This window comes from Bufo bufo, chromosome 1 (assembly GCF_905171765.1).
Source record: "Bufo bufo chromosome 1, aBufBuf1.1, whole genome shotgun sequence".
Lineage (NCBI taxonomy): Eukaryota > Metazoa > Chordata > Amphibia > Anura > Bufonidae > Bufo > Bufo bufo.
The window spans coordinates 63876892-63892504 of record NC_053389.1 but is presented as its reverse complement, the minus strand read 5'-3'; the positions used below and the strand labels follow the sequence as shown (position 1 = coordinate 63892504).

The window sequence follows — 15613 nt, the reverse complement described above, 5'->3', positions numbered from 1 at the left end:
GGACATGAACATGTGGAGTCACTATGGGTAGAAATAGAAATACATGGAGGCAAAACCAATAATAGAATACTAATAGGAGTTTATTATAAACCACCTAATATACCAGAGTCCACGGAAAATTTACTTCTAAACGAGATAGACAAGGCGGCAAATCATAATGAGGTTGTTATTATGGGAGACTTCAACTATCCAGATATAGACTGGGAAACTGAAACCTGTACAGCTCATAAAGGAAACAGGTTCTTGGCAATAACCAAAGACAATTACCTTTCCCAACTGGTTCAGGACCCGACTAGAGGGACGGCCATACTGGACTTAGTAATAACCAATAGACCTGACAGAACAACAGATGTGCAGGTCAGGGGACACCTGGGAAACAGTGACCATAAAGTAATAACCTTCCAATTGTCATTCAAAAGAGTGTTTCTTCAGGGAGGAACAAAAATACCAAACTTCAAAAAAGCTAAATTTAGCCAACTAAGAGAGGCCATAGGCCTAACTTACTGGGACAAAGTCCTCAAGAATAAAAATACCACCACAAAATGGGATATTTTTAAAAGCATCCTAAAATCTCATTGTGAGAGGTACATACCGTATGGAAATAAAAGGTTAAGGAGCAAGAAAAAAACTATGTGGATAAATAGAATTGTAAAGAAAGCAATAAATGACAAAAAGAAAGCATATAAAACACTAAAACAGGAGGGTAGCGAGGAAGCATTGAAAAACGATAAGGAAAAAAATAGAATATGTAAAAGACAAATAAAATCAGCCAAACTAGAGACCAAGAGATTAATTGCCAAAGAGAGTAAAACTAACCCTAAAATGTTGTTCAATTACATAAATGGTAAAAAGTATAAATCTGAAGGTGTCGACCCTTTACAGAGTGATGAGGGGGGAATTGCAGAGAGCGATGAGGAGAAAGCAAAGCCATGAAATATTTTTTTCTCCACTGTATTCACTGAGGAAAATAAACTGTCAGATAAAATGCAGAATGTAAAAGTAAACTCCTCATTAAAAGTGCCCTGTCTGACCCAGGAAGAAGTACAGTGGTGTCTTATAAAGATAAAAATAGACAAATCGCCAGGACCAGATGGCATACACCCTGTATCCTAAGAGAGTTAAGTAATGTCATAGCCAGACCCTTATCTGATATTTAAGGACTCTATACTGACAGGGAGTGTTCCGCAAGATTGGCGCATAGCAAATGTGGTGCCAATATTCAAAAGGTGTCCAAAAACAGAACCTGGAAACTATAGGCCGGTAAGTTTAACATCTGTCATGGGTAAACTGTTTGAAGGTTTTCTAAGAGATGCTATCTTGGAGTACCTCAATGAAAATAAGCAAATAATGCCATATCAGCATGGCTTCATGAGGGATCGGTCATGTCAAACTAATTTAATCAGTTTCTATGAGGAGGTAAGTTCTAGACTTGACCGTGGCGAATCAATGGATGTCGTATATCTGGACTTCTCCAAAGCATTTGACACTGTACCGCATAAGGTACAGGTTAGTAAATATAATGAGAATGCTTGAACTGGGAGAAAATGTCTGTATGTGGGTAAGTAACTGGCTCAGTGATAAAAAACAGAGGGTGGTTATTAATGGTACACACTCAGATTGGGTCACTGTCACTAGTGGAGTACGTCAGGGGTCAGTATTGGGCCCTATTCTCTTCAATATATTTATTAATGATCTTGTAGAAGGCTCGCACAGTAAAATATAAATTTTTGCAGATGAAACTAAACTGTGTAAAGTAATTAACATAGAAGAGGACAGTATACTGTATATATACTACATAGGACAGTATACTGTATATATACTACAGAGGACAGTATACTGCATATATACTACAGAGTACAGTATACTGCTACAGATGGATCTGGATAGATTGGAGGCTTAGGCAGAGAAGTGGCAGATGAGGTTTAACACTGACAAATGTAAGGTTATGCACATGGGAAAGAATAATGCAAGTCACCCGTACATATTTAATGGTAAAACACTTGGCAACACTGACATGAAAAAGGACCTAGGAATTTTAGTGAACAGCAAACTAAGCTGTAGAAACCAGTGTCAGGCAGCTGCTGCCAAGGCCAATGGGTTGCATCTAAAGGGGCATAGATGCCCGTGATGAGAACATAGTCCTACCACTTTACAAATCACTAGTCAGACCACACATGGAGGACTGTGTACAGTTCTGGGCTCCTGTGAACAAGGCAGACATAGCAGAGCTGGAGAGAGTTCAGAGGAGGGCAACTAAAGTAATAACTGGAATGGGTGGACTACAGTACCCTGAAAGATTATCAAAATTAGGGTTATTCACTTTAGAAAAAAGACAACTGAGGGGAGATCTAATAACTATGTATAAATATATCAGGGGTCAGTACAGAGATCTCTCCCAACATCTATTTATCCCCAGTAGTGTTGAGCGAGCATCAAAGTGCTCGTGTAGAACACTTCACGATTCTCAGGTGTTCTACCGAGCACCCGAGCACAATGGAAGAACCCCAGGCTACCCCTGCTCTGAAGAGGGGAGGGTGTCAGGATTCTAGTTCGGCTTAGGAGTCCCTGCTCTGACTCCATATATATAGCTATCTCCATATATGGAGTCAGTGCTTGGGGACACCCCAGTGTATTTAAATCTAATTTAGTCTGCATTTCAGAAGAGTTTCTGCCAGGATTCGAACTCATGACTTTCTGTATTAGAGGCAAGGCACTTAACCACTCAGCTATAATAGCTGCATAGCCAGTTACTTAATTAATAAAAAATAATCTTTAATGCTGCCCAAACCCCTGATGAAGCCAGATTAGCTGGTGAAACATGTTGGGGGGCAATCTTAGGTTTTAGTTTGCTGACCTCTTATGTTTATGTGCCTTCAAGTGTTTGATTAATACACAGATACGTGCTATGCTAAAAGCGATCAGTGTGTGCTAGTGCGCACTTCAGTCAGAGTGGTGGTGTGGGGAAGTGCACTCCCAGCCACTGTCTAAAAACTAAGCAATTCAATAACATAGTGATCTGGCACTAATAATGAGCATCAGCTGGTTTTAACCCACAGTGTTTAGAGCTCACTTATAATAGTTAATAGATGTGGTGACTTCATTTTAAGCGAATCATTAAAAGTGACATTTTATTATCTGGGACAAGAAAGGAAATTAGCCTGTAGCTATGTGATTGTGTACCTGCCTATCTATCAGACATAAGTTGTAAAAACCAAACGTACCTCTTCTACGAGCGCTGCCAAGGATCACATCAACATAAGGTGTATGGTTCCAATAGCTTTATTGTCTACGTGTTTCAGGGGTGGATAACCCCCTTCCTCAGGACAGTAATACACATATACAAAGCTGTTGTGACTTCCTCACAACAGGATCCGGTAAGCGAACTACCGTACACATCTATATACGATATTGTTTCCAGCAACACCACACATAAGGTGCTGTCCTCTCTCTCTCTTTTTTCTCTCTCTTTGCACCTGCCTATTTATGTTACATCTGCCTGTCTAAGTTACATCTGCCTGTCCAAGTTACATCTGCCTGTCTACGTTACACCTGCCTGTCTACGTTACACCTGCCTGTCTACGTTACACCTGCCTGTCTACGTTAGGCTACTTTCACACCAGAGTTTTTGCTGGATCCGTCATGGATCAGCTAAAACACTTCCATCATAATAATACAACCATCTGCATCCGTTATGAACGGATCCGGTTGTATTATCTCTAAAATAGCCAAGAAGGATCCGTCATGAACTCCATTGGAAGTCAATGGGGGACGGATCCATTTTCTTTTGTGTCAGAGAAAACGGATCCATCCCCATTGACGGATTGAGTCATGATGGATTCGTCTTGTTCTGCACCACATCGCGGACAGAAAAACGTTGCTTGCAGCGTTATTCTGTCCACGATGGGGACGCAACCAAACGGAACGGAATTCATTCTGGTTCACTCCGTTACATTCAGTTCAGTTTTCCTCCGCTATTGAGATCCTATGACGGATCTCAATTGCGGAAAGGAAAGGCACAGATGTGAAAGTAGCCTGTCTGTATTACACCTGTCTGTCTATATTGTGCAGCTGATTACTTTGTATCATCTACAGAGATACATTTTCTTTGACTTTAGATGCTGGTGGACCATAGACAACAGAATTTCTTCCAAGCCATCCCAAGAGAAGATGATGGTCAGCCCTTTACTCTACCAGTTGGTGGAGATCTTAGCTTCTAAAATATACAGATGTGTCCTCCCTTACTTTTTCCTCTTTTCCTCTTGCAATGTGTCCTTCTATTCCTTTCCTCTTGGCTCAAGATAACCCAAGATATCTGCTGAAATAAGACCAGATTTGGGGAAAAAAACTTTTGCATTACTCTCATTGTCCTACAGAGTAGTACAAATAATATTTTCCCCAAACCTGGGTATCTTGCATCATTCATTTTAGGTTATCTTGAGCCAAGAGGCAAAGCAAGGAAACACATATGTTAAAAGAAGAGGAAAGGTAAGAAAGGACACGTCTCTACAACATATTTTGCTTGAAATGTCTGGAAAAGTAATATAACTAAATTGCACATACTGGTATATCAAGCTTTACAAAATAGGTTGTACATGAAATAAAATGGAGACTTACTAGAATTGTAGTGATTATAAGCGTTTTATTGGCCAGACTGTCCGAAACATTTTGTAAGAAGTATTTTTTGTCCATGGAGATACCATTAGTGACGTGCCATTGTCCAATCTAATAGGAAAACAGAAATCCAAGTAAGGCCAGCTTCACTACAGTGTATTCATTCCAGGAAACACCCTCCGTGTGGGAGCAGGATCTCCTGGACTGAACACTGCTCCTCTGAACTGAACTCGCAGCATCATAATGACTTATCATGCTCTGAATTTATAACGTCATAACTACAATTCAGATGGGAAGACGGGAATTCACAGCAACATCATTATGATGCTGCAAGTTTACTTCAGAGGAGCAGTGTTCAGTTCGGGAAATACCGCTCCCACATGGATCCTGTGTTTCCCAGAGTGAATATGGTCGTGTGAAACCGGCCTAAGGCTTTTTTTTTAGGGATTCTAAACAAAGAATTACATGCAAAACTATGACCACGGTTTTTTGCCACTGTGAGTGCCTATCAAGACCCAAAGGAGGAGAGTAGGGTTTAAAGGGAATCTCTCAACCGTTTTGAGCATGCTAAACTGCTGACAGCACTAGGTAGAGGCTGGGCAGAGCAAGACAATCATACCTCAGTATAAAGAGAGTGCTATCCACCATAAGGCTACTTTCACACTAGCGTTTTAGTTTTCCGGTATTGAGATCCGCCATAGGGGCTCAATACCGGAAAAAAATGCTTCAGTTTTGTCCCCATTCATTGTCAATGGGGACAAAACTGAACTGAACAGAAAGGAGTGCTCCAAAATGCATTCTGTTCCGTTTAGTTGCATTCACATACCGGAGAGCAAACCGCAAAATGTTGGATTTTGCTTTCCGTCCTGGGATGAGGAGCAAGACGGCATGACCCCCAATGCAAGTCAATGGGAACGTATCCGTTTTCTCTGCCACAATCTGCCACAATAGAAAACTGATCCGTCCCCCATTGACTTTCAATGGAGTTCATGACGGATCCGTCTTGGCTATGTTACAGATAATACAACCGGATCTGTTCATAACGGATGCAGATGTTTGCATTATCTGAACGGAAGCGTTTTTGCTGAACCCTGCCGGATCCAGCAAAAACGTCAGTGTGAAAGTAGCCTAACTATCATGTGTTGACTATGGGATTGTTAATTTAGTGGCACGTTAGGTATTTACCATAATTTATATTTGCAATAATATACTGGTTGGGATCGCTCCTGCTCCACCTGTGCTATATGAATTCCCAGGTGTGTGCCAGATCATTCTAGCTGTTGATTTTTTTGGAAGCTGGAGCAGCTTGTACAGATTATAATAACAGTAATTATCATCATTTTACAGTTCACATTGAATGAAGCTAATTGGACTTAAATGATATGAAAAGAACCGATCCCTTACCTCTTGAAACCCCATCTTGGTATACTGCAGAATCTTCAGATCATAATTCGACCTTTGCCCTTTGCTATTGAATTCCACATGTCCAGTAAGACCTTCCAACTCTACCTGTGCAAGAGAAAGACAGTAACAGAAAGCCACGGGCAATCCAGCTGCTTCCAAATGCTCGCAATATATTTACTTTGTCATCTGTTTCAGTTGTGTATGGTTCAGACATTTGAGTCCCTGGGCGGCAGTATTTATGAGACATGAGGAATAGAGCCCACAGATCCTACTATAGTACATGGTAGCGTGGCTAGCTGGCCCTGCTTTAGAACTGCCCATGTGTGGGATGGGATTTCTGGCTTCATTTGCATAAATTAAGATAAGTTTGTTGCGACTGCTGGCAACGCCCTCTGGCCACCCTTGCCAAGCCTCCTTTCTGAAAAGCACCGAGGGTGGAATAAAAAGTGAGAGATGCAACAATTTTTTTAAAAGTTGCAGACACATCGTTTTTAACGCCACTTAGGCGCAAGAGAAATTATAAATCTCTCCCTATGTGCTATGAACAAAAATACTAAAGATTGGACGGTCTGATTTGGATGTCTGCTCTCAGGTCTGATGTCGACTGGGGGTCTGATCTGAGGTCTGATGAAGATTGGGGGTCTGATGAGGATTGGGGGTCTGATTTGGGGGTCTGATAAAGAATTGGGGGTTTGACATGATGTCTGATAATTGGGGGTCTGATCTAAGGTCTGATGATTGGGAGTCTGATTTGGGGGTCAAATAAAGATTGAGGATTCATGAAGATTGAAATGCTCCGATGCTCACGTCAGAGGGGCTGAGTAGGGGAAGAAGGGGATAAGACTGGGTTTAGAGCTGGACCCCTTTAACTTCAATTAATAGTTCAACTCCTACAGAAGATTCTGTCCAAAGCGACTCAGTTACAAATTACTTTTCCATGGTCTTATTTAGCTGACGTTAGAATAGATATTCCTGATCCTGAAGGCCATATTCCTTTTTTAGTGAACCAAAACTAATTATAAACCTTGTGCCTATGACTTGTGAAATATAAACTATCCCGGGAATTGTGGGTGGGCACTCAGACTATGGACTAGGCAGAAAGCAATTTATTATAAGGTCAATAAAATATATAAAATGTTGTAATAAAAATACAAACATAAACAATTTTAGTATTGTTAGGCAATGCAAATCGCAATGTGTGTACTGAGACCCGCAACAGTATAGCTATATAGGACTGAGACTTGCAACAGTGTGAGGACTAAGTTGCTTGAAACATCCAAACAGTCAGTAAGGTGCAGTACTGGTGAATTCTATCACAATGTCTCTGATCAGAGAGTTCAATAGTGGTATATTGTGTCACAATGTCTCTGGTATATAACGTAGAGATCCTTGCGGTAAATGCAGGGCTAAACAGCCATCAGAGGAATTCCTTCTGGATGAATCCCATATAAATCAAATAGCCAGCCTATATATAAGTAGATATGAGAGGGAGTGTAACTACTTAGGTACCGATATCTTCCTGTGCGGCGTCCCGCATCGATGGTACAGTGGACTCACCTCTATGTCCGTGTGTTAGATATTGGTAGCTAACCTCCTCTCCGCCAAGGTTAAGCAGTTTCACTTATCAGTGGTGTTTTTAGCCACTGATGAAGAAACTGGTTGTTTCGAAACGCGTTTGGCGTGGAAATATATGCTGTAGGAATTACCAAGCTGTATACAGTTGATGGAATTCGTTTGAAGAAATTTTCCAGCTGGAGCGGCAATATAGCCAAAATCAACGCTGCAAACTATCGTGAGACTGGTGCATGGAAATCGACCAGCTGAACAGTGATTGCAGTCTGCTCCCCCGCCACCACTGATAAGTGAAACTGCTGAACCTTGGCGGAGAGGAGGTTTGCTTCCAATATCTAACACACGGACATATAGCTGAGTCCACTGTACCGGACGCCGCACAGGAAGATATCGGTACGCACCTACATCCATATATTGTCAGACCAGACCTTGAGCACTATTGTACATCTCTTGTAGGGATCTGCCCCAATGGTAGCCTTCAGATAAGAACACAGCAGCAGCCTTTTAGTGGTGAAAGCAAAGCAAAGGTTGTCCTTTATTCTTGACAAAACAATAAGGCAGTAAACGGCAGTGACCAGCTTGCTCCAGCCAGCGTTAAAGAAACAATATAGTCCCATATCTATAGCACAACACAGGTACGGTTTTGCACAGTACATTTGGACCTCGCTTTGTCCTCAGTCTTTCAGGCACAGCAACTCCAGCTGACACAGCTGACACAGCTGGCTGTTATTTGTAGGCCAGTCAAAACGTGGCCTGGAACGTGGGGAGTTTTCTCCCACCCAGCACTATGACTACTCCCAGTAAAAGCCGTCCAGGATCAGCTATACTAAATAACAAAGTGTCAACCAGCTACTGCCGCTGACACCTGAAATACTGGCTCTTACTTCACCGAGGCCAGGAACCTCGGTGACACATATCTACCATCAACGATGGTTCCATGTGCCTTCCTACACTATATACCAACTACTCAACGCAACAACAACAAAAAAAAATGTGTCTGCTACTGGGCAAAAAACATTTGTCCTATCCTAAATTGAGTGTGTGGATTACAAATCCGAAGTCAGAATTGTTGTAACACGTATGTAACAAGTATGCCTAAATGAATTAAGCACTTGGAAAACATTGAATAATTTTGAACAGAACGAGTTTTACTCCAACAATTACCTGATCTACATCAAAGTTTGCATAGTAAACAGTCTATGAAAATGTAATGGAATAACAAAATTTCCAAAAGTCTTGTTTTTCAGTTTAAATGTCTTACTTAAGCAAGGCCCAGTACTGTTAAAAGTGCTTCCGGCATCTGCTTTTGCGTTTATGAACGGTCATATTTTTTCATTGCAAAAACCAGTAGTAGTTCCCATCATGTTGGGATTCCAGCGGCCTTGATACCTGTTCTCCATTGTAGAAATATCTTTATGGAACCGCTCTCCATGTTTGTCACTTACGTGTCCCAAATTGGGTAGGAAAAAGTCAAAATGGGAATGTAAGAAATGCACTTTCAATGACATTCAGCAGCCAAGTTGTTCATATGCTATAAGCATGTTGTCTACTAATTCAGCATAGTTTGCAGCTCGTCTGTTCCCAAGGAAGTTCTGCACTACTAGCACAAATGCATCCCAAGCTGCAAGACGCACTCGCTTTGTCAGATTCTTGCGCTGATCATAAGTAGTGTATTTGCCACATATGTAGCAGACATTGTCTGGATCGTTAACACATTTGCGTTTATCCATCTTCAGTTTCAAAACTGATAGCACTATAACAGATCACTTTATCAAAATCTGTCCAGCTTGCATTATATACTTACTGCTGACATCAGCCTGAGTGCGTCCGAACAGATCTGGACATGTCCATTGGAATATCTCCAATATAATGCATTAATATTATAACTGAATAGGCTTTGCATGTATAACTGAAAATCTAAACGTGTCAGGCAAATTCCGAGTTCATATTTGGAATCAGCGCGCTCATTTTAGTATAAATCACATGTTTTTCTCTCAGTAGCAAAATCATTGTTGCACGGTGCTATTGGTTGGCTTACTTTAAAACAGAAAGTTGTACCACATTTATGGTGCAGTTTGGGCGCAAAATGGTACATTTTATGCCATGCCCCCTTTACTGGAAAGCCCCAACCCTTTCTGATGAGCCCCAACTCTCTTCGCGAATTGAAAAAAAAAAGTCTAAACCCAAGTTGCACCGAATTGTGTCACTTTTTGTTTTCCAGTTTCCAATAAGATAGGTCTGTAGGACTCTACTAATAAAGGATCTTTAGACTGCTTGTGGAGGACAGTAATCACTGCTTTCCTCATCGAAGGAGGTAAGTTATCTTTTTGATGTGAGCAGCTATATATATCTAAAGGATTTATGGCCATATTTCAGCAAATGTTTTTTATAGATCTTATATGGAAGGTTGTCTAGGCCCTCTACTAGATAACCTCTCAATTATTGCTTCAATCTCTGCCAAGGAATTGGGTGCATCCAGTTTGACCCTGTCCTCCTCCGACAGTCTATTCAAACCTAAATCCTCCAGAAGGAAGCAATTTCAGATTGGAACACTGCAAGCTGTGAAGTATATAATCCTTTATAGTAATTACCAAACATTGTTGAAGTTTGGGCAGGATCTTTAACCCATTTTTATTTTTGATTGCACCAATCTCCTGGTTCTTCTTTAAACTATGTATTAAATTTGCCAGAAGTTTACTCCCGTTCCCATTACCTCTAGTTTCTTTATATTTTGTAACTTTATGATATCACAGGAAGCAAGCACAGTCAGTGTCGGACTGAAGTTCCGTGGGTCCACCAGAGGAAATTATACTTAGGGCCCATCTTCTGTGTATACAGGACATGAGCAAGTCTACTTTTAAAGGGGTTGTCCCACTTCAGCAAGTGGCAAAGTTAATACAAGGCATTTATTAATGTATCGTTATTAACCATATTGCTTACTTTGCTGTCTAGACTCATTTTTCCATCACATTATAAACTGCTCGTTTCCCTGGTTACGACCACCCTGCAATCCTGCATCGGTGGCCGTGCTTGCACACTATAGAAAAAAGCTCCACCCTCTGTCGGCCAGGACCATAGGAGCGCACATAGGCCGGTGCTTTTTCCTATAGTGTGCAAGCACAACCACCGATGCTGGATTGAAAGGTGGTCATAACCATGGAAAAGAGAAGTGTATAAAATAAAGAAAAATGAGTCTAGCCAGCAAAGGAAGGAATATGGCTAATTCCAATAAATTAATAAGTGCCTTGGATTTTATTTGTCTACATGATAAATGCCATTTACTGAAGTAAGCAGATTTAATAGGATAACTGGTTCAGAGGCAGACATAGACTGCAAAGGCCCTTGTGCAAGAAAGATAATGAAGTGGTCATTAGGAAGCATTGTTGTTTCCTTGATCAGATGGTGGTGGGCACCTTTTTATACGAGGCCCCTGTGCAGTTACATAGGCTACATATGTGGTATGTCCACAAGAAAGATCAGGTTACCGGTTCCAAGGTCAGCTAGTCCTGAGGGGTCTTGTTTTTTTTAGGGGTCCATTATTGTGTCAGAGCTTAGGCCCACCAGAGGATCCTAAATTGGACCAGTCCAACCCTGAGCACTATGCAACCCTAAAGGATGTATGGCACTGTATCAAGTTGGACTGTGGTTCCTTGTGCCCACCAGATCAAGTTATTCTCAGGGGCCCAACCCACATATCATCCATAAAGTCTAATAGGTTTTGATTCAAAGAAATAGACCCTAGTGAAAAATGATTGGCTCGAAAGGCAGACCCAAATGAGTTGATTTCTCCTGGACCTATGGGGCCCACTATGGTATCAAAGCAGGGGATCTACCACAGGATATTCTGGTACTCTGGTGGGCCAGTCCAACATTTCACTGTAATTTGTACCTAGACAGTAGCATACATCGCAGCCTTCAGTCAGAGACACAGGTCAGGAATTAATCCTGATGTAAACCTTCAATAGCAGGCAAGTGTGAACAGAGACTAAGGCCTCTTCCACACATCCATGTCCTTACTTGTGAAGCATCAGTGCTCGATCCGTGTGTCCGTCTTTTGCCTTCCCGGTGTCATCCGTACTCCACGGACACTGCAAGGCTGAAAAGGAATTTCCAAAGCATCTCCTACCAATGGTCCATGAAAACCACTGACAGAACAAGGATGCCATAGACTTCACGAATGCATAGACTTCAATGAGTGTGTTTGGAACCAAAACAGTGAATGTCTTCACCAGTAGTGTTGATCACGAATATTCGAATTGCAAATTTTTATTGCGAATATAGGTACTTCGAAAATTCGCGAATATTTAGAATATAGTGATATATATTCGTAATTTAGAATATTCGATTTTTTTTATTGCGAATTTTCGTAATGCGAATTTTTATCGCAAATTTTTCAATTGCCGAGTAAAAACATGATTCCTCCCTGCTTCTTGCTTGTGGGCCAATGACTCATTGGCCCACAAGCAAGAAGCAGGGAGGAATCATGTCTTTAAATGGGAAAAATGATGAATATTCTGAAAAAAAAATATATAGCACTATATCGAATATATTCGTTATTTCGAATATTCAAATATTCTAAAACAAGAATTTATAGCAATATAGCAAATATTCGGAAAAACAAAAAACGAATATAGAGCAATTTAGCTAATATGGTGCTATAATCTTCTTTGTCTAATAGTTGTAATTTTTTTCTCATCTGAAGTTCAGATTGGAAAAAAAATTCAACTATTGAAAAAAAAGATTATAGCACCATATAAGCTAAATTGCTCTATATTCGTTTTTTTTTTTTTCGAATATTCGCTTTATATTCTTGTTTTAGAATATTACGAATATTCGAAAAAACTAATATATTCGATATAGTGCTATGACTCATTGGCCCACAAGCAACGAGCAGGGAGGAATCATGTTTTTGCTCGGCAATTGAAAAATTTGCGACAAAAATTTGCATTACGAAAATTCGCATATTACGTATTATGATCATTACATTTTCGATTTTTCGAGTAAAAAAAAATTCGTAGAATATAACGAATATTCGAATTTGCGAATATTCGCAGAATATTCTACAAAATATTTGCGAATTACCGTGAATTCGAATATGACCCCTGCCGCTCATCACTATTCACCAGGGTCAGGTCTCACTGACGTGTGATAGAAGCCTAAGTCTGGTGTCAAAAAAGGACGTTTAGGTGTAATTATACACTCCTTCATATTTTACTCATAATAAAAGCCATCTGAAGAATAACCCCTTCCTCACCATTCTCAAGTAGTTCATGAGGCTGGTACCGTGTTGCCATATTTGCGCAGAGCCACATGAAAGGGGTTTAACACCAATCTCTTGACTTCGATTTAATTCCTGCACAGCGTTCACAATGCTGTAAACGGCATCAAAAAGTAACGCAGCGGAGAGCTAAAAAAAGAGACACGATGATAAAGTTAGAAATATATTCATTCAGACGTCTACAGCATGTGCCAGTCTGTCTGCCTGCATCTCTGTGTCTAACTATGGAGACATAATCCATGTCTGAACATTTATCTGCTTAGAATTAAGAGTAATATGCCAAATGTAAGTAAAACATAACAATAATAGGATAAAGGAATAAATTAAGAGCAGAAAAAAAACACAGTCTACCCTTAGCATGAGGCTGAGCTGCAGCGCTATACACAGCCTAAGGCCTCATGCTCAAACCATAGATCTGCAAATACGGATACCGCAATTTCCGCAGACGCCTTGTCAAAATGCATAGTCTTGTCCGCAAAACAGACAATAGGACAGACATGTGGACATATGGATGCGGACAGCATACTGTGTGCTGTCTGTATTTTCTGCAGCCCCATTGAAATGAATGGGTCGGCATTACGCCGTATCTGTTTTATTGTATTGTGATGTACTTTATGCTTTGGCCTTGCATTCCAGCAAGAGAGAAGTGGATGGCAAATGGTTAGCAGAAACGGGGCTACCCATCCTGCTTCTGCCCCCTGGTAGGATTGGGTTAGGGAGCAGCTAGATGAGGGAGAGGAAGGACACTGCAGAGCTCCTGTTCCTTGAAAAGATTCTACAGAGAGACCTCAATCCTACCTCAAGAAAACACCTGAGAGACAAGACAGCAGAGTGAACAGCAAAATCCTGCATTTCAGACACTGCTGCAAAGTGAGGGACTACGGCTAGACGCCCATCACCCAAAACTACCACTAGGCCACATAAAGTTCAAGTCTGAACCTTACAGTGGACATCTATATCCTCAGACGGTAAATAGCAGCTATCCCATCTGCCTCCATACCTCCTTAAAGGGGTTCTCTGGGAATTAAGAAAATGAAAATACTTAAAAATTACTTTATTATAAATCTATTCCCAAATATCTTGCATTAGTTATAATGGCTCAATTGGTCTAGGGAGCAATCATCAGGAGGAATAAAATGGCTGCTGAGCTAAAGAGCTGCCTCATCCTCCTCTCTGCTCTGCTTGTCAGGGATTGTGACCCTGAATACAACTGATAAGATCTTCAGCTTAATCTCTGTAAGAATAGAGTCCATGATGAGACATGAAGTACGGAGAGTAGGTGGGGGTGACTAATGAGCAGCAGCTCTTGTATGCAGTCTCCATTACCACAGCCCCGCATTACCACAGTCTGTCCTGTCCGTCCTCTCTGTACTTCATGTCTCCTCATGAACTCCATTCCCACATAGATTCAGCTGAAGATCTTATTACACTGTATTTAGGATCATAATCTCTGACAAGCAGAGCAGAGAGGAGGATGAGGCAGCTCTCAGTGCTGCGATTTAACTTGTCCTGCTGTGTGATTAGGACAGGTTTTGTATGTACTAATAGGACGGCGGCCATTTTATTTCTCCTAATGATTGCTCCCCAGACAAAACCAGCCATTATAACTAATGAAAGTTATTTGGGAATATATTTACGATAAAGTAATATTTAAGTATTTTCATTTTCTTAATTCCTGGAGAACCCCTTTAACCGATGCCAGAAACTGCACTTTATATTTGCTGCTGCTATTAGTGCCACAAGTTATATTTTGACTTTTCACTTCTGGCCTCATTCTTCAAACTACATTTCCCAGGGGGCTGCAGTCTGATGGAGTATACCGTGATAAAACATCTGATCAGGGCCACTACCACTCCCTTCCTCTGCACCGGCTCCTGCGAAAAATGAGGGCTTCAGTTCATCGGGGGTGTAGCCAGCACTAGGAAGCTGAGGAGCTGAGGTGCACTGAGCACTTGGTCCCCCCCGCTCAGTGCACTAAAGCCGTCATCTGCATAAATAAATAAAAGTCTTGGAATGTCGCAAACCAATTTTCACAAGACCAGTGTTATTTTATCATCTTAATCAGCAGTATGCCTGCTTTAATAGGGGTGATCCTGCTGACAGGTGCTCTTTAATACCTTGATGCCGATGATTGTACAGATCTGAGTTTCAACCCTAGCCAAATAATAGACAGGTAAAGTAATCACCCCTGAGGGGCACTTACGGCAGGGCCAGTGAAAGGAGAGTGATCACAGTTCTCTTCCCATGACTGTTGAAGTATTTGAGCAAACTCCGGAAAGTAGGCGTGCGACTGGTTAAACATAGAAAAACTCAAGATGTTCACTCGGTCATCCAACGGACTGTCGATTCTTTGCAGAGAAAATTCCTGATAGAAAGCAAAGGTCCAGATCAGTTACTAATAGGAAGGCTCATCGACAATGATGACTTAGGCTCTGTTCACGCCTGTGTCGCAGATATTACAGCATGCAGCACTATGACGGATACTACGCTGGAACCTAACGGACTCCTTTATAGGTCAGTGGGGTCCGTCAGGCCCTCTGTGTCTATCCCATGATGGATCTGGCAGAGCTCCTATTAGGCACAGAAAAACAGAATACTTAGAACCCCTTAGTGACCACGCACATTTAAAAAAAAATGGCATTACAAGAGCTATAACTTTTTAGTTTTTTCATCAATGTACTTGTATGAGGTCTTATTAAGTTATAGTTTTTAATGCACCATTTTAAGTACATGTAATGATTGATTGAA

At 41.0% G+C, this 15613-nt stretch overlaps 1 protein-coding gene across 2 annotated transcripts in view; it reads right to left on the bottom strand.

Annotated features, from left to right (window-relative positions):
• Window positions 1-15613, bottom strand: part of GRIK4 (glutamate ionotropic receptor kainate type subunit 4) — a 308075-nt gene that overhangs the window by 57463 nt on the left and 234999 nt on the right. For both annotated transcript variants that reach the window (XM_040425209.1, XM_040425214.1), the window contains 4 exons: window positions 15069-15230; window positions 12842-12994; window positions 6016-6120; window positions 4615-4722 (listed from right to left, as the gene is read on the bottom strand). In XM_040425209.1, coding sequence (XP_040281143.1) covers window positions 4615-4722; window positions 6016-6120; window positions 12842-12994; window positions 15069-15230 — 528 coding nt within the window. The remainder of the gene's footprint in view (window positions 1-4614; window positions 4723-6015; window positions 6121-12841; window positions 12995-15068; window positions 15231-15613) is intronic.